General features: G+C 46.9%; 1 protein-coding gene across 3 annotated transcripts in view; it reads right to left on the minus strand.

Moving 5' to 3' along the window:
* Positions 1 to 3481: 3481 nt before the first annotated feature.
* prom2 (prominin 2) overlaps positions 3482 to 20334 on the minus strand; it is a 146541-nt gene continuing 129688 nt past the window's right edge. For all 3 annotated transcript variants that reach the window (XM_068053172.1, XM_068053173.1, XM_068053171.1), the window contains exons 20-25: positions 19560 to 19640; positions 16524 to 16592; positions 15091 to 15180; positions 14022 to 14134; positions 7999 to 8022; positions 3482 to 5020 (exon numbers count right to left, since the gene is read on the minus strand). In XM_068053172.1, coding sequence (XP_067909273.1) covers positions 5002 to 5020; positions 7999 to 8022; positions 14022 to 14134; positions 15091 to 15180; positions 16524 to 16592; positions 19560 to 19640 — 396 coding nt within the window. In that variant the 3' untranslated portion in view covers positions 3482 to 5001. The remainder of the gene's footprint in view (positions 5021 to 7998; positions 8023 to 14021; positions 14135 to 15090; positions 15181 to 16523; positions 16593 to 19559; positions 19641 to 20334) is intronic.

A 20334-nucleotide genomic window follows, 5' to 3' on the forward strand; every position in this document is an offset into this window, starting at 1 on the left:
TCCAATCTCTCTGCAATGATGCACAGTGCCTCTGGAAACACTGATAGAACCTCAGACATTTTCTGCTGCTGCTCCAGAATTGTTGTCATCATGGATGACTCCCGAGGCTAAGCATCTGCGTCCAGCTGAGCGGAGCTTGGAGTGTCCTGCACCCTCCGACAAGGGCTTTCCACTGCTCTCCCTGTCTGCAGCACCTGCCCCTGCTTACTTGTGATATATGAATTGCCATGTGATAACCTAGCTAACTGCCGTGCATCTGAGTTGGTAGAGAGTGTGCCTGAGCCATGTGACGGTGCTTCCTCAGACTACACAAACTCCTCTGAGTGTCCCTCAGCTTCCTCCCAATCCAGCTCCTGTGTCATACTTGAAGAATACGTGGGAAATGAAAGACATGAATTAGAACTGACAAGGGGAAAGGGTTCAAAGCCATCATTGATCATATTTCAGTTAGTGGTGACAGTAAATCAACATTAGTGAGTGTTGTGTGCCATGTGGCAGTGTGATTTCTAATTTTGTCACCAAGTATCTGGGAGACCCCCATCTCGCCATCATCAATGGCCATGCATTCCAACCCCTTTGCCAATTTCCATGGCCACCGCAACTGTCAGGGTGGCTCTCACTGGAAGACCATCCCCAGTTCTCTGTCTCTTCCTGGAGTTCTGTTTTCTCACCTCCTGCAAGCAGAGAAAGCTGAGAGTTATGAAGGTGAGAAGTGCATTGTGTGGAGAGGATGGAATGACAATGTTTTTAGGGTGACTGTGAGGCATGGGTATGAGATGGCAATGAGATGAGTCTGAGTGTGTGTTGGTTGTCCAGATGGGGATGTGAGGAGGTGCCTGGAGAGAGAGGAATGAGTGGAGCTGCAAGGTGTGTTGGTCTGAGGCATGCAATGCAGGAGAATGCTGAGCAAATCAGAGTGTGGGGGTCGGTACCTGACAGAGGTATCCACACACCTTTCCTGCCCTATTGAGGTCATTGAACCACTTGTGGCACTGAATCGAGGTTTGAGGGACCACACTGCTGTTGCTGACTGCGTCCGCTACTTCCAACCAAAGCTGCTTGACCTGAGAGGTTGTCCTCTTCCTCCTTTCTGTGGGGAACAATACTTCCATGCGGGCTGTCACAACCTGCAGCAGAACCTCCAGGGAAGAGTTAGAGAACTGGGGGACAGCCTTCCTACATTATGCTTCAATTCTGGTGCTTTCTGAAGCCTCAGGAACCAATCAGGAATGTAGTCATTCTGACCCCTGCCAGGATTCCTTTAACTAGAAATCCTTCCATTGACAGGATCGGGTCATCATCACACTCACACTCTGTGATGGGTCGGGCAAAGCCTGCTTCAAACACAGACAGGTTCCTGATTTACTACCTGCTGCCAGTGAGTCTGTTTCAATTAAATTCTGCCCTTTGTTTTCTCCCCTCCTCCTCCTCCTCCTCTGGCACTGACTGGGGTGGGGTTGGATAGATGGGCTCCAGCACACCTCAGTGGCCATTCTTAATGCAGAGCTGAGACAATGCCAGCAAGCTATTCAACCAAGCAAGGCATCATAGCCGTTCCTCTCCTCACCAACATCCAGATTCCAGGAACCATCCAGCTGGAGAGACACTGGATAGCTATGGAGTGGGAAATGTTAGCTGAATTTTCTTTTTTCTCACCCAGTGCTTTCTGAGACCAATTACAAGGAAGTCTCACTATTACCACTCCATTTGCAATTGATGAATTCAGCCACATCCCAGGGTGTTTGAAGTGGACGAGGGTTTGGGGGAGGGGGGCTTTCCTGACCTGTGTGGCTGAGGACTGCGGCAGAGCACTCACTCGCCCACTGAGACCAGCAGGTAGCCCTACGTTGTACCCTAAAAAACATCGATGAGTGAAGCAGTAAATCCACAACCAACGACTGGCAATTGCCAGTGTTCAAATACTGGGAAATAACTTGGGTCATGCTAGACCCCCACCTGCCAAGAATGAAGCACATTAATTTTGTCATGAACATTGATTTTAAACTGCTGGAGCGAGGAAATGACTTGTTAAACAGATCAGCCGTGACTGGAAAAGACATTTGCTTGGAAGGACAAAGGACCATTCCCTGACACATTCAACCCACAATGGACCTTGATCACCAGGTATTGTGTGTTAGAGGAGCATTCCAGAGACTGCTAAGGTGATACATTCCAGAACTGGTTACACCCGCTGGTCACATGACTGGTCTAGGGTCTTTTGAACTAGCCACAGAGAGTTTGAACTCAAAGACTATTTGCTCCTGGCCTGAGAAGATCTCTCCTGTCTGCTCCCATCTCTTTCTCACAAGCCTCTGAATCCACTGAAGACACATGAACCCCAAGAGAGAAAAGTCTCCGACAGCAAACAAGGTTTAAGAAGAAAACTGGGCCCCAACGAAAAGCAAGATCTACCTACAATCAAGACTCGACAGTGAGCTCGAAGAACCGTAACAAAAACTCTTCAGATATTGCCTTAAACATTTTCACCTTATTTTTCTTCTGCTCCTTTCTGTCTCTATTTGCATGTGTGTATCACGTATGCATTTTTTTCTTTTTTCCTGCCAACTGCTGTCTCTTCGACTCACCACTTTTTATCCCCGCCTTTATGGCTGTCCGCCAGCTCTGGCGATCACTGGCAACTAACTCCCACGACTTGTGATCAATGTCACAGGACTTCATGTCGAATTTGCAGATGTCTTTAAAGCAGAGACATGGACGGCCGGTGGGTCGGATACCAGTGACGAGCTCGCTGTACAACGCGTCCTTGGGGATCCTGCCATCTTCCATGCGGCTCACATGATCAAGCCCATCACAAGCGCCGCTGGCTCAGTAGGGTGTATATGCTGGGGATGTTGGCCACCTTGAGGACTTCTGCTTTGGAGATACGGTCCTGCCACCTGATGCCAAGGATTCTCCGGAGGCAGCAAAGATGGAATGAATTGAGACGTGCAAGGAGAGAGCCAACTGTGAAACAGCCCCGACAACCAATTTTATCTGCAGCACCTATGGAAGAGTCTGTCACTCTAGAATTGGCCTTTATAGCCACTCCAGGTGCTGCTCCACAAACCACTGGCCACCTCCAGGCACTTATCCATTGTCTCTTGAGACAAGAGGGCCAAAGAAGATCACGTATACATGCTAGCATGGGTGCGTCGTGTATCTGTAGGCATCAACCGAATTAGAGTTTAAGTTAAAGTTTAATAAATTCAACTTTTCCTCTTTAAATCTAAGAAAACCTGTTGTGCTGGTTTCTTTGCCTTATATTTGAAAAGTGGTGAACAAGGATTCACCAAGGGGGAGCTAAAAACAGCGTGTTTAAAAATTAAACCCTGTTACGGGAAGACCAGGTGAAGGCTGAGAGGGAACCCTAGACCCCTTTCTCACCTGGTCGTAACATTTGCAAGACACACACCAACCCCATTTGGCAGAGATAACAAAAGCATTTAATTTCTTTTTTAAAAAGAAAGGAAGTCATCAGATATAGTAATAAAAAACTGCCATTTTATTTTTATGATGTTATTTTGTGTCATTGGCACCAGATGACACCCAGACCATTGATTAAAAGAATTAAAATAATATGCATGGCTTGTAATTTGTACAGCATATTTAACATAGCAAAATGTCCCGAGGTCCTTCACAGGAGCATTAGCAAAAAAATAATTGGCACAAGGTCAAAAAAGGCAATATGTCATGTGACCAAGAGTGTGGTCAAAGAGGTAGGTTTTAAAGGGGTCTTAAAGGAGGAGAAAGAGAGGCAGAGGGGTTTAGGAAGGGAATTCCAGAGCTTAGGATCCAGGCAGCTGAAGGCATGGCCGCCAAAGATAGAATGATTAAAATTGGGAATGGCATGAGGAGAGAGTTGGAAGTGTGCAGAGTTCTCGGAGAGTTGTGGGGCTGCAGGAGATTACAGAGATAGGCAGGAGCGAGGCCATGGAGGGATTTGAACATGAGGATGAAAATGTTAAATCCAAGGCGTTGCTTGACAGGGAGCCAATGTAGGTCAGTGAGCACAGGTGTGATGGATGAATGGTACTTGGTGTGAGCTACAATACAAGCAGCAAATGTTTGGATAAGCTCAAGTTCAAGGAGGGTGGAAGATGGGAAACAGGCTAGGAGAACATTCAAATAGTCAAGTCTGGAAATGGTGGAGACCCCTGATATTCCGGAGGTACAATTAGGTGCTCCTGGTGATGGGAAAGGATATGGGTTTGGAAGCTCACCTCAGGGTCTAATAGGATGCCAAGGTTGTGAACAATCTGGGAACTGAAGACAATGGCTTTGGTCTTCTCACTATTTAATTGGAGAAAATTTCTGTTCATCCAGGACTGGAAGTTGAGCAAACACAGAAGCAGTGGAGGGCTTGAGAGAGGTGGTGATGAGGTAGAGCTGGGTGTCGTCAGCTGGACCGGGAGCCACGTGGAACTTGACAGCGTGTAAGTGAGAAATAGGAGAGGGTCAAGGATGGATCCTTGGGGGACACCACAGGTAACGGTGTGTGTGCAGGAAGAGATCTAGCTACAACTGTTTGAATAGGAATGGAATCAGCTGAGGGCAGTCCCATCCACTGAGAGGTGTTGGAGGAGGATGGTGTGGTTGACCGTGTCAAAGGCTGCAGACAGGTTAAGAAGGACAAGGAGGGATAGTTTACATTTGTTGCAATCACAGAATGTTATTTGTGACTTTGATAAGAGCTGTTTCAGTACTGTGGCAGGGCAGAAACCTGATTTGAGGGATTCAAACATGGAGTTCTGGGAAAGATGACCTGGATTTGGGTGGTGACAACACGTTCAAGGACTGTGTTGTATGTTTGTACAAAACCTAATTCAAATCACACACGCTGTAATTTCAACTCACTGAACTTTGGCAAACACACTTCAATACTGAAATCAAGGGGAAGTTCCACTCATGGCATTGGTTCATTGTCTACATAGAGTGATCAGTAAGAGCTGTGATCTTCGGTATCTCAATACAATCCCGATATCTGTCTTCAGAAAGGCTGAATTATTTATACATGGGTCTCCTAAATCAAAGCAGAAATAGTGTTACTTATTTATTTCCCTCCCCTCTCCCCAATTGTCTGCTTTTGCTGCTCAGAGGGTGTTGTGTTCATATGGTAAACAGTTTCATGGATATCAGTAACCCTCCCAGTATAGCACCCCCAAATGGCTAATGAAAACAAGAAATGCTGGAATTACTCAGCAGGTCTGGCAGCATCTGTGGAGAGAGAAGCAGAGTTAATGTTTCGGGTACCTTTCATCAGAACTGGCAAAGGCTAGAAATGTGATCGGTTTTAAGCAAATAAAGCAGGGGTGGGGCAAGAGATAACAAAAGTAAAGGTGTTGATAGGACAGAGGGTCACAGAGAATAACTGACCAGAAGGTCATGGAACAAAGGCAAACTGTATGGGGACTAATGCCCCTCCAGATCTGTCTTCCCCTTCACTTCCCTCTGACCCCACCCCTTCTGACCTGACCCTTGCCATGTATTCACTGTACCCTCTGACCTTCCCCTCTCTGATGCTGAACGTTCTGTACTCAGCAACGGTCTCAGTTTTATCCCCTCACGCCCCCACCTCAATGAATTTCACGCTGGGCATGACGTTGAGCACTTCTTCCGTCGCCTTTGCCTCCGGGCTCACTTCTTTGACCAGAAGTCCTCCCCTTGACCAGCAGACCCATTCACCCACCTCCAGCATTCTCCCTCTGCCTGGACCCCTCCCTCTGGCCAATTACCCATTCTTGATCTTTTCGTTGAAAACTGTCGGCGAGACATCGGCCGTCTCAATTTCTCTGCCCCCCTCACTCACTCTAACCTGTCTCCCTCTGAACTTGCTGCACTCCGTTCTCTCAAGTCTAACCCCGACATTGTCATCAAACCTGCAGACAAGGGTGGTGCCGTTGTTGTATAGCGTACCGACCTCTACCTTGCAGAGGCTCAGTGCCAACTCTCACACACTTCTTCCTACCTCCCCCTGGACCATGACTCCACCACCGAACGTCAAGCTTATGTCCATAGGACTGTCACTGACCTCATCTCTTCTGGAGATCTTCCCTCTACAGCTTCCAACCTCATAGTCCTGCAACCCTGGACAGCCTGCTTCTACCTCCTTCCCAAAATCCACAAACAAGACTGTTCCAGCAGACAAATCGTTTCAGCCTGTTCCTGCCCCACTGAACTTATTTCTTCCTATTTTAACTTATCTTTTCTCCCCTGGTCCAGTCTCTTCCCACCTACATTCGTGACTCTTCTGACGCCCTATGTCATTTTGACAATTTCCAGTTTCCTGCCGCCAACTGCCTCCTCTTCACTATGGACGTCCAATCTCTCTACACCTCCATCCCCCACCAGGACGGTTTGAGGGTTCTCCGCTTCTTCCTTGAACAGAGGCCCAACCAGTCCCCATCCACCACCATCCTCCTCCGCCTGGCTGAACTTGTTCTCACAGTGAACAACTTCTCCTTCAACTCCACTCACTTCCATCAAGTAAAAGGAGTTGCTATGGGTACCCGCATGGGTCCTAGTTATGCCTGTCTTTTTGTGGGATATGTCGAACATTTTTTGTTCCAATCCGACTCAGGCCCCCTCCCGCAACTGTTTTTCCGGTACATTGATGACTGTTTCGGTGTCGTTTCCTGCTCCAGCCCTGAACTGGAAAACTTTATCAACTTTGCTTTCAATTTCCACCCTTGTCTCACCTTCACATGGTCCATCTCCGACACCTCCCTTCCCTTCCTTGACTTCTCTGTCTCTGGGGATAGGCTGTCTCCTAATATTCATTATAAGCCCACCGACTCCCACAGCTACCTCGACTACACTTCTTCACACCCTGCCTCCTGTAAGGACTCCATTCCATTCTCCCAGTTTCTCTGTCTTCGATGCATCTGCTCTGATGATGCAACCTTCCACAACAGCGCTTCTGATATGTCTTCCTTTTTCCTCAACCGAGGATTCCCCCCCACTGTGGTTGACAGGGCCCTCAACCATGTCCGGTCCATTTCCTGCACCTCTACTCTCACCCCTTCCCTTCCAGAACGACGACAGGGTTCCCCTTGTTCTCACTTTCCATCCCACCAGCCTCCACATCCAAAGGATCATCCTTCGCCATTTCTGCCACCTCCAGCGTGATGCCACTACCAAATGCATCTTCCCTTCCCCTCCCCTGTCAGCATTCTGAAGGGATAATTCCCTCCGTGACATCCTGGTCGACTCCTCCATTACTCCCAACACCCTGTTCCCTTCCCATGGCACCTTTCCATGCAATTGCAGGAGGTGTAATACCTGCACTTTTACCTCCTCCTCACTATCCAAGGCCCCAAACACTCCTTTCAGGTGACGCAGTGATTTACTTGTACTTCTTTCAATTTAGGAGTCTGCAAGCCCACTTTCTGCACATTCTTGTACACTGTTGGGATCCAGGAGAGACGGGACTGGCGGGAATTCCACCAAGTAGCGTCATCCCGCCAGTCCCATCTCTCTTACCTCAGAAGCAAAGGGTGGGGGGGCAGAGAGAAGAACAGGCTAACCCAACCACCCTTGCCCCCCCCAACCCCCACTAACTGCAAGTGCATCCAAAAGGGGTTAGCAACCTGGCGTAAATGGATTGAAGAGCGAGTAAAATTAATCTGAAGATTAGAGCCAGGCTGTTTAGGAGTGAAATTAGGAACACTTTTTCACACAAAAAGAGTAGTGGGGTCGTGGAAATCCGGAACTCTCTTCCCCCAAAAAGACTGGGAGTCAACTGGAGCTTTCAAGACTAAGATCAATAGATTTTCATTATGTTAGGGTGCCAAGGGATATGGAGCAAAGTTGCGTAAATGGAATTAAAGTGCAGATCAGCCATGATCTGACTGAATGGCGGAACAAGCTTGAGGGGCTGAATGGAGTCCTCCTGTTCCTGTGTTGTGCCCCAAGTTCCATCCCATCCATTACAATAATGCTCCAAAAAGCCTGAGGGCAACCAGGGGTAAGTAATCTTAGTCAATAACCTGTTCTACTTACATCTCAAACTGAGGATTACCGTTCCTGAAACAAGAAGGAAAAGGTGAGTGAGTGTACATGACACACAGTGATACAGTTATCAACCACCAGGCAATAAGATCATCAATTTCAGGGAGCAGGTGGGGTCAGGAAGATATTATTTGCATTTCACTCTGTTTCTCTCAAAGGTTATTTAATCTCACGCCATTTTACATGCTGCTATCATGGTTCTGGAAGATTCCGGCTCTTTTATCCGAATTGTCAGTTACCATGATTTGCTTCTTCATCCAATAGTTTGACACTAACTTGTATAAGATGTAAATAACTAAATCTTTTGGAGCTAAAGGTTAAATCTGGCTATAAGGCACTATTGACAAATAACTTGTGAAACAGTTTTTTTTGCCATTTGGCCCCTCCTCCCCTCAACATTTGACTTCCTGCCATGATGCATGACTGTTGTTTAAGGGTATCTCATCCAAGTTGCCCAATCTTCATATGTTGGTCTAGAGTCAGCAGCTGTGAGTATTGTGACCACGTCTGAGCCTCAACTCCCCCAATACCCACACTTTCCAGCACGGTTCACTGGGTGGTGGTGATCGGGAGGGACAATGCTGATTATCACAGCAACACTGTAGTACTCCCACCATAGCACAAACCAGGGATTCAACCCAGCCTGCGCTGGTGTGAATGCCTCAGTATCACACTGGGCCACACATTCGCCACCGAAACAAATGAGGAGCCCCTTAAAAAGTAAGAGTTACAAATAAATTTGGATTCTCATCAGCACCCTTTTGTCTTGTCAACTGTGGCTCAATGGGTAGCACTCTCAACTGTGAGGTAAAAGGTGGTGGGTTCAAGTCCCAAATAAGAGACTTAACCACAAAACCCAGTGCTGCACTATCAGAGGTGCTGTCTTTCCGAAAAGACCTTAAACCAAAACTCCGTCTGCTCTCTCAGGGGGACATTAAAGATCCAATGGAGGCGATCCAAAGAAGAGTAGGGGAGTTATTCCCTGTCTCCAATGGCCAATAATTATCCCTCTCCCAACATCATTAAAACAGATGATCTGGTCATTTTCTTCATTGCTGTTTGTGGAAGCTTAATGTGAACAAATTGGCTTGCACATTCCCTACATTGCAGGGTAGTCACTGAGAGGCTGTTCCCCCTGGCTGGCGAGTCTAGAATTAGGGCTCAGGGTAGAACCTTATCGCCTTTGAAAATATTCTTCCAATGGGGACAAATATGGGTCCCGTTCCCAATGGTCTATGAGTCCTGCCCGCCCTCGGAGATCCTCCCTCAGGCAGCCAATTAAGAGGCCATCTCTGGGAGCTCATTCCAATAAAGGACAGCAGGCAGGTTCTGATGCTGCAGGCCCAATCAGAGGGCCAGCAGCATCACTAGGAGAGGACAGACCTTGGAAGTGTCCACAAAATTCAAGACTGATGAGAGCCGAAGCTCGTATGCCCCACAGAGCAGAGGGTAAACCCCTGCAGAGGAATCGTTTCAGCCATAGCTGCAGCCTTTCCTGCCCCCGACCCCATCATTGGGGCATGGAGCCTCCGGCCTGATGCTGGGAGGCTGCCTCCATGGAGCCATCAGGCCTCGGCACTCAGCAGGAGGTCACTACTTGGAGGAAAGTTTACATCAGACCAGTGGAAGTCATTCAAAAGAGTTCAGGGCCAGCAATGTTCCCGTAAAGGTGAAAGGTAGGACCAACAAGTCCAGGGAACCCTGGATGTCAAGGGATATAGTGGATTGAATAAGGAAAAAAAAGGAGGCTTATGGCAGATTCAGAGCGCTGAAAACAGCAGAGGCACTAGAGGAGTACAGAAAGTGTAGGGGAGTACTTAAAAAAGTAATTAGGAGAGCAAAGAGGGGACATGCGAAAACACTGACGGGCAAGATAAAGGAAAATCCCTAGGCATTTTTAAAGTATATTAAGGGCAAGAGGATAACCAGGGAAAAAGGTAGGGTCCATTAGGGACCAAAGTGGCAATCAGTGTGTCGAGCCAGAGGACGTGGGTGAGGTTTTAAATTATTACTTTTCATCTGTGTTCACTATGGAGAAGGACAATGTAAGTGTAGAGATCAGGGAGGGGGAATGTGATATACTCGAACAAATTAGCATCGAAAGGGAGGAAGTATTAGTGGTTTTAGTGGGCTTATAAGTGGATAAATCCCCAGGCCCAGATGAGATGTATCCCTGGCTGTTATGTGAGGTAAGGGAGGAGATAGCAGGGGCTCTGACACAAATTTTCAAATCCTCTCTGGCCACAGGAGAGGTGCCAGAGGACTGGAGGACAATGACTGTGGTATCATTATTCAAGAAGGGTAGCAGGGATAAACCAGGTAATTACAGGCAGGTGAGTCTAACATCAGTGGTAGGGAAATTATTGGAAAAAATTCTGAGGGACAGGATTAATCTCCACTTGGAGAGGTAGGGTTTAATCAGGGATAGTCAGCATGGCTTTTTCAGGGGGAGACTGTGTCTAACAAACTTGATTGAATTTTTTGAGGAGGTGACGAGATGCGTAGATGAGGGTAAAACAGTTGATGTAGTCTACATGGACTTTAGTAAGGCTTTTGATAAGGTCCCACATGGGAGATTGGTTAAGAAGGTAAGAGCCCATGGGATCCAGGGCAATTTGGAAAACTGGATCCAAAATTGACTTAGTGGCAGGAAATAGAGGGTAATGGTTGAGGGTTGTTTTTGTAATTGGAAGCCTGTGACCAGTGGTGTACCACAGGGGTCAGTGCTGGGTCCCTTGCTGTTTGTAATGTACATTAATGATTTAGACGTGATTAAAGGAGGGATAAAAAAACAAAGATAATTACAGCACAGGAACAGGCCCTTCGGCCCTCCAAGCCTGCGCCGATCCAGATCCTCTCTCTAAACATGTCGCCTATTTTCTAAGGTTCTGTATCTCTTTTCTTCCTGCCCATTCATGTATCTGTCTAGATACATCTTAAAAGACGCCATTGTGCCCGCATCTACCACCTCCGCTGGCAACGCGTTCCAGGTGCCCACCACCTTCTGCGTAAAGAACGTTCCATGCATATCCCCCCTAAACTTTTCCCCTTTCACTTTGAACTCGTGTCCTCTAGTAATTGAATCCCCCACTCTGGGAAAAAGCCTCTTGCTATCCACCCTGTCTATACCTCTCATTATTTTGTACACCTCAATCAGGTCCCCCCCTCAACCTCCGTCTTTCTAATGAAAATAATCCTAATCTACTCAACCTCTCTTCATAGCTAGCGCCCTCCATACCAGGCAACATCCTGGTGAACCTCCTCTGCACCCTCTCCAAAGCATCCACATCCTTTTGGTAATGTGGCGACCAGAACTGTACGCAGTATTCCAAATGTGGCCGAACCAAAGTCCTATACAACTGTAACATGACCTGCCAACTCTTGTACTCAATACCCCGTCCGATGAAGGAAAGCATGCCGTATGCCTTCTTGACCACTCTATTTACCTGCGTTGCCACCTTCAGGGAACAGTGGACCTGAACACCCAAATCTCTCTGGACATCAATTTTCCCCAGGACTTTTCCATTTACTGTATAGTTCACTCTTGAATTGGATCTTCCAAAATGCATCACCTCACATTTGCCCTGATTGAACTCCATCTGCCATTTCTCTGCCCAACTCTCCAATCTATCTATATTCTGCTGTATTCTCTGACAGTCCCCTTCACTATCTGCTACTCCACCAATCTTAGTGTCGTCTGCAAACTTGCTAATCAGTCCACCTATACTTTCCTCCAAATCATTAATGTATATCACAAACAACAGTGGTCCCAGCACGGATCCCTGTGGAACACCACTGGTCACACGTCTCCATTTTGAGAAACTCCCTTCCACTGCTACTCTCTGTCTCCTGTTGCCCAGCCAGTTCTTTATCCATCTAGCTAGTACACCTTGGACCCCATGCGCCTTCACTTTCTCCATCAGCCTGCCATGGGGAACCTTATCAAACGCCTTACTGAAGTCCATGTATATGACATCGACAGCCCTTCCCTCATCAATCAACTTTGTCACTTCCTCAAAGAATTCTATTAAGTTGGTAAGACATGACCTTCTCTGCACAAAACCATGTTGCCTATCACTGATAAGCCCATTTTCTTCCAAATGGGAATAGATCCTATCCCTCAGTATCTTCTCCAGCAGCTTCCCTACCACTGACGTCAGGCTCACCGATCAGCAAGTTCACAGATGACAACAAAATTGATGGTGTCGTAAATAGTAGGGAAGCCTTAGATCACAGGATGATATAGATGGGCTGGTAAGATGGGCAGAACAGTGGCAAATGGAGTTTAATCCTGAGAAGTGTGAGGTGATGCAATTTGGGAGGACTAACAAGGCAAGGGAATAAACAATGGGTGGTAGGACCCTAGGAAGTACAGAGGGTCAGAGGGACCTTGGTGTACTTGTCCATAGATCCCTGAAGGCAGCAGCACAGGTAGATATGGTGGTTAGGAAGGCATATGGGATACTTGCCTTTATTAGCCGAGGCACAGAATATAAGAGCAGGGAGGTTATGATGGAGCTGTATAAAACGCTAGTTAGGCCACAGCTGGAGTACTGTGTACAGTTCTGGGCACCACACTGTAAGAAGGATGTGATTGCACTGGAGAGGGTGCAGAGGAGATTCACCAGGATGTTGCCTGGACTGGAGCATTTCAGCTATGAAGAGAGACTGGATAAGCTAAGGTTGTTTTCCTTAGAGCACAGAAGGCTGAGGGGGACCTGTTTGAGGTGTACAAAATTATGATGGGCATTGATAGGGTAGATAGGAGGAAACTTTTTCCCTTCGTGGAGGGGTCAATAACCGGGGGCATCGATTTAAGGTAAGGGGCAGGAGGTTTAGAGGGGATTTGAGGGAAAACATTTTCACCCAGAGGGTGGTTGGAATCTGGAACACGCTGCCTGAAGTAGGGGTAGAGGCAGAAACCCTCACAACATTTAAGAAGTATTTAGATGAGCACTTGAAACGGCATAGCATACAAGGCTACAGGCCAAGTGCTGGAAACTGGGATTAGAATAGATAGGTGCTTGATGGTTGGCACAGACATAATAGGCCGAAAGGCCTGTTTCTGTGCTATATCACTCTGTGACTCTATGACTCCAATGCCGGGAAGATCCTGGCGGAGTCCTCCCTATCCCCTCATTAGCTCCTAATTAGTAATTATTGACTACCTGCCGCTGCTGGGTGGGTAGTCACTTACATTGTTCACCTGCCTCCAGCAAGATCGCCCGAGCTGCTGCCCTAATCTGCAAGTTTGCTCCAGATCCAGCCTTCCGCCCATAGTCTCAGGATTAGGATTTGGCCATTTCAGACTGAGATGAGGAGGAATTTTCTCCACTCCGAGGGTTGTGAATCTTTGGAATTCTGTACCCCAGAGAGCTGTGAACGCTCAGTCATTGAGTATATTCAGGACTGAGATCAATAGGTTTTTGGCCGCAAAGGGAATCAAGGGATGTAGGGATCTGGTGGGGAAATGAAGCTGAGGTGGATGTTCGGCCATGATGGTATTGAATAGTGGAACTCGCGGGGGCAATGGCCTACTCCAGTTTCTATTTCTATGTTCTTACTACAACCCTTCAAAAGTACTTCACGGGCTATAGGACATGGGAAAGGCTCTGTTTAAATGCAAGTTCTTTTTAAAAAAATTACTATGGCATGGGTTGTGGACGTCACTGGCAAGGCTAATATTTGTTACCCATCCCTAATTGCCCTTGAAGTGAGTGTCTTGTGAGGCCATTTCAGAGGGCAGTTAGGAGTCAACCACATTGCTATGGGTCTGGAGTCACATGGGGGCCAGAGCAGGTAAGGACATTTGTGAACCAGATTGTTTGTTACAACAATCGATGATAGTTTCATGGCATCATTACTCAGACTAGCTTTCAATATCAGATTTTTATTCATTAATTGAATTAGCTGCCGTGGTGGGATTTGAAGCTATTAGCCTGGGCCTTTAGATTTCTAGCTCAGTGATATTCGCTCTATACCACCATCGTCCCTGCTGGTCCAGCTGTACTTACTCGTACACATCTGAAGTTGTCATGCGTCGATAGAATTTGGCCAGCTTCACCGCAAATATGATGCTTGGAATCAGGAATATTGTGCTCCAGCCCAGGCTAAACCAGAAAGTGTTCTGTGAAAGACAGATAGGTATTGTTACTCTTCAATTATCAATTCTACTATGGACAGAGCTCCTGTGAACATTCCCTTTTTTTGTTCCTTTTTTTGGGGTATTTGATCGGGGTTGGGGGTGGGGGTGTTGTTTGATGCTGACAGTGGGTGAGCAAAATAAGCGAAGTGCCCATTGCCACCTAATAGAAGGAGGTTGACACATCTTCACTCAGTGCTGCCTAGAGTCGAACCTGGCCCTGACCTTCACACCACACCCCGACCTTCACACCACACCCCGACCAAATCCTTACCCTCTCCCCCACCATTTTCCCCAACCTCTGCACTGTCAAACACGCCCAGGACAGGTACAGCATGGGTTAGATACACTTACATGACTGGTGGGCTTCACTAGGGCTGGAGTGCATCATCGATGCAGACAATGGTTTTTTAATTTGAGTTTTTGTTTTATTTATCTGTTTTTAATAAAGTTATTTTCAAATGTATATAAAGGGGGCCTGGGGTATAAAGGCCACCTTATTAAAAAAAAGTAAAAAGAAAAAAAATGGGTTAGATACAGAGTAAAGCTTCCTCTACACTGTCCCATCAAACACTTCCAGGGCAGGTACAGCACGGGGTTAGATACAGAGTAAAGCTTCCTCTACACTGTCCCAACAAACACTTCCAGGGCAGGTACAGCACGGGGTTAGATACAGAGTAAAGCTCCCTCTACACTGTCCCATCAAACACTCCCAGGACAGGTACAGCACATTATTTGAAATGTACCAGATAAAGGGTATTTTCACCCCATTGCCTGAGATTTAATCCAAGTTCCTACTAAAATTAGTTTAGAGGAAACTTGACCAATCAATACAACCTCTCCCCCTTACCTTGCCCCTTCTCCCTATTCTGCTGGTCCCCTTCTCTTGCCCCTCCCCTTCACCAACACACCCTTTCTCATGCCACTTTTATATTCCTTACCAAAGAGTCCAAAATGTAAGAGCAAGCAATGGTTGCAGTAGAATCCAGGACATCCACTACAGGTCTGCACCGAGCCACATTCTCCATAATCTGGAAAAAGAAATCTTTCACTGAAGAAGCAAGAATATGACTGAGTCTGCATCATCCTCAATAAACAATGCTCCACAATTAAAACCAGCAATGCAAAGGATTTCAACAATATCTGTGTAACTCACTCCCAGACACCCATCACTCTGTGTAACTCACTCCCAGGCACCCATCACTCTGTGTAACTCACTCCCAGGCACTCATCATTCTGTGTAACTCACTCCCAGGCACTCATCACTCTGTGTAACTCACTCCCAGACACCCATCACTCTGTGTAACTCACTCCCAGGCACTCATCATTCTGTGTAACTCACTCCCAGGCACCCATCATTCTGTGTAACTCACTCCCAGGCACCCGTCACTCTGTGTAACTCACTCCCAGGCACCCATCACTCTGTGTAACTCACTCCCAGACACCCATCACTCTGTGTAACTCACTCCCAGACACCCATCACTCTGTGTAACTCACTCCCAGACACCCATCACTCCAGATAACTGCTCCCAGACATCCACTGTAGTATAAGGGTCTGAAGGGGTTAAAGTTGAGAGCCTATAAAGAATACCTCCTACCATGATGATGTAAGAGATCACATGTGTGAGAGACTTCAAGATAGATGCAGCATGGTTTTAGAGGAGTCACACAGACTGGTGTGAAGCTGTTCATAGTTATAATGTAATAAAGGTTAATGTTCTAATTACTCCAGACTAAAGAATCTCTCTAAGCTAGACTAATTATGGTGACAGCATACCAAACAAACATACAATATGGTGATCAGCGGTGAGGTTGAGAACAACAGTAGCTCTTACCATGCTATACCCAGAAGAAGAATTTGAAGACATTTTGAAGAGGGTTGACCTGAAAAAAGCACCAAAACTGCAGAACTCGAGAAGAGGCTGTGGAAGATCTCCAAACACAGTGAGTAAAGAATACCTCTTACGACGATGATGTAAGAGATCACATGAGAGAGAGACTTCAAGATAGATGCAGCATAGCTTTATAAGTGTTACACAGACTGGTGTGAAGCTGTACATTGTAATAATGTAATAAAGAATAATGTTCTAATTACTCCAGACTACAGAATCTTTCTAAACTAGATTAACTAAAGAGGCAGCATACCAAATAAATGTACAACACCATCACTCTGTGTAACTCACTCCCAGAGATCTATCACTTTCTATGTCATTCATCTCACACTTTAATTCACTCACAAGTATCTGCACTCTGTTTCTTACTCCTAGGTTTCTACTGTCTCCTGCTGGGTTCGAAGTTCTGCTCAGCCACACAGTGCAGGTGTACGCTGTTTCCCTGACCTCGAAGATTGCTTTGTTGATAGTGTTAGCCTTACCATTATCTTGGTCCAGTTCACATAGTGACTGAAATAATCCAGCTGACAATCCAGAAAAATCTTGGATTCCTGTATAGATGAAAAGTATGGTAGTTTCGTATTTATTTTGGTTAAAAAAAGAGTATTTTAGCTTATACATGAAAAGAGATTAATTCACCAGCAATTCAGGCTCAGGAGGTGGTTAGTACTTAGGGGACAGGAACTGGGATTGTCTCAAAACCTCTGTGGTACAAAGGAGAGCACGATCTGCAGGTCAGTTTGGGTATCTGCAGTTGTGCAGGATTCATTAATTGGTGTACAGAATAGTAGGTCAATGCTCTGCTCAGCGTGGTACTCAGCACGTCAGGTGGAGCTGCAAGTTCCCACATCCAATGGAGGAGGGTGAGCTGAGCCACACTGACCAGGAGTCCACTCGCAATCTATGTGGAGTTTGCACATCTGAGCCAGGGCCTCAACTGGCCTCAGTGTCTCTGGCCCAGGGAAGTGGAAGATGACCAGCTCAGATTCGTGCTAATACTAAATAGGGTAGATTTTCATCTCTGTCACTCCTGGTTTTTTAGCACCATGTTGGAATTTGTGTGTATACTTGCTCATGGGGTGCAATGCTGTGCACCGGGATCAATGACCTCAATGTCTGAGCTCACCTGCAGACTCCCTAAAGACTCTCCACCAGCTACAAGTTGTGATTTTATAACAGAGTCTAACCATCTCCCCTTGACATTTAATAGGGGGAGCATTCCAGAGCCCCCACAATCAACATCATGGGAGTTACCATTGACCAGAAACTAAACTGGTCCAGCCATATAAATACCGTGGCTACAAGAGCAGGTCAGAGGCTGGGAATCCTGGGCGAGTAACTCACCTCCTGACTCCCCAAAGACTGTCCACCATCTACAAGGCACAAGTCAGGAGTGTGATGGAATACTCTCCACTTGCCTGGATGGCTGCAGCTCCAACAACACTCAAGAAGCTCGACACCATCCAGGACAAAGCAGCCTGCTTGATTGGCACACAATCCACCACCTTCAACATTCACTCCCTCCACCACTGACGCACAGTGGTAGCAGTGTGTATCATCTACAAGATGCACTGCAGCAACTCACCAAGGCTCTTTCAACAGCATCTTCCAAACCCACAACCTCTACTACCTAGAAGGACAAGGGCAGCAGATGCATGGGAACACCACCACCTGCAAGTTCCCCTCCAAGCCACACAGCATCCTGACTTGGTAACAGATCACAGTTGTTTCCTCTTAGAAATATGGGGCTGAATTTAGTGCCCCCTAGGCATTGGGGTCTGGGGGGAGGGGGCGCATGAAGATCATTCCGATGGAAGCCCCCGTTCCCAATGCTGTGAGGGCCCGGCCCTATCTTCACGGAGACGGAGAGGCCTCGTGGCGGCACCTCCACCGCTTGGCGACGGGCACGGCATTTACATATTTAAATAAATTTAAAAACCCGGCTTCTTTGAAAGCCCGCCACCGCCTCCGGTCCCAGTGCGATCTTCATGCTGCTGGCCGGCACTTCCATGCCTTCCGATCCCCATCCGGGGAATCAAGACGCCACACTGGTTGGGAGGGTGAGCTGGTCATTTTTCCTGTGCGGGATGGTGGGGAGCAGCGATAAAGGTGGAGGGGATGGTGGGAAGGGGTAAAGTTGATAGTCTTTGCAATTTGAGGGGGGGAAAGTCTGTTGGAAAGTGTAAGTGCTTTGGGGTAGAGAGGGAAAGTATCAAATATTGTGGGTATTGGAGGGGGGAGGGGGGAAGAGGTCCAAAAAGAACGATTTTAATTGTTTATAAAAATGTTTAGTGATTTCTTTAAAAATCCTGGAAGGGCTGCTAGCCCTTTAAAAATGGCGTCAGTACCTGTGCACAGGCAACTGACGCTATTGCCAGTGACGGATGGGCCACCCTGTACATTCAAATGAGCTGCCGTGCTGAAGATTGCGGTGGCTCACCAACATGCAACTGGCGCAGGCCAGGCACCGCTTCCTTCACCCGCCACCAACCTCACAGAATCACAGAATAATACAGTGCAGAAGAGGGCCTTCGGCCCATCGAGTCTGCACCGATGCATTAAAGACACCTGACCTGTCTACCTAATCCCATTTGCCAGCACTTGGCCCATAGCCTTAAATGTTATGACGTGCCAAGTGTTCATCCAGGTAGTTTTTAAAGGATGTGAGGCAACCCGCCTCTACCACCCTCCCAGGCAGTGTCAGAACAAGATTCCGGCCATGGAGTTGCAAAGAAACATGTTTTAATTAACACGAGGATGAAAACGTGCAGCACCATGTCCCTCTGCTTTCTGAAGGCCGCCTAGTCTTCTGGGCCCCTAAACATGCATAATGCGTTAGCACCACCACTTATCAAATACCACTTAAATAACAGTCCAGATCATCATTCCCCTACTTTGACATTCACTGCCTTGCACAGATGTGCTGTTGTGAAATCTGAACTCTGCAAACTCTATCAGTTCAGGTGCTGCAACATGTTTTAAAGGCCCAGTAAATTTCAGGAAAATGGATGGATGGTTTGAAGATTTCGTCTCGATATTCAGACTCTTCTATCGGGGGCTGATGCTGTTCAGTCCCATCTGGGATCTGAGAATCCTGATCTCATACAGTGGTCAAATGTTCACATTCTCTATTGGGTCAAACACTGCCCTTTCACCTCTAGGGCCGAGGTTCAAATGCAACCCAGATAAAGGGCATGAAGAACTTTCTCTGTGATGGAGGGATGTTGGATGGTGCAGTGGGTCAGACAGTGCACTTTCACCTGTGGGTTTTAATCCAGCCACATAGACATTTCCTGTTCACCATTTCACCTACTTTGTTGCCCAGATGTCTAACTTAATATCTGAGCTCGTGCGGGAAGATGAACTGTAATCCTGTGTCAGGCCACTCCACAAATTGTGCTTTGAGCTGCACCATACATTCACAAACATTTCAAACACAAAATTAATTTGCGCTCAATAGCCACATATAATTAATGGCTTTTTCTGGAATCCAACACAAATCCTTGTGTGATACTCACATTTTTAATAATGTCTGAAGCTTCAGTGTGCAGCACAGTCTGTGCGGAATCTACCTTTGATAAAGTCGTGTTTATGATTACCTAGAAGAACATGTTAAACCACAGTCAGCGTATGTAAAACAGTCGATGTATGTAGCACAATCAGTGTATATATTGGTGGATGATGAGCCTAGGGAAGGGAGTGTAGATAGTCTCAGTCATCTCATCAAAAAGGAGGAGGTGTTGGGCGTCTTGCAAAGCATTAAGGTAGATAAGTCCCCAGGGCCTGATGGGATCTACCCCTGAATACTGAGAGAGGCAGGGAAGAAATTGCTGGGGCCTTGACAGAAATCTTTGCATCCTCATTGGCTACAGGTGAGGTCCCAGAGGTCTGGAGAATAGCCAATGTTGTTCCTTTGTTTAAGAAGGGTAGCAAGGATAATCCAGGAAATTATAGGCCGGTGAGCCTTACGTCAGTGGTAGGGAAATTATTAGAGAGGATTCTTCGGGACAAGATTTACTCCCATTTGGAAACAAATGGCCTTATTAGCAAGAGGCAGCATGGTTTTGTGAAGGGGAGGACGTGTCTCACTAATTTGATTGAGTTTTTTGAGGAAGTGACGAAGATGATTGATGAAGGTAGGGCAGTGGATGTTATCTATATGGACTTCAGTAAAGCCTTTGACATGGCAGACTGGTACAAAAGCTGAAGTCACACGGGATCAGAGGTGAGCTGGCAAGATGGATACAGAACTGGCTCGGTCATAGAAGACAGAGGGTAGCAGTGGAAGGGTGC

Source organism: Heterodontus francisci, chromosome 20, assembly GCF_036365525.1.
Source record: "Heterodontus francisci isolate sHetFra1 chromosome 20, sHetFra1.hap1, whole genome shotgun sequence".
NCBI lineage: Eukaryota > Metazoa > Chordata > Chondrichthyes > Heterodontiformes > Heterodontidae > Heterodontus > Heterodontus francisci.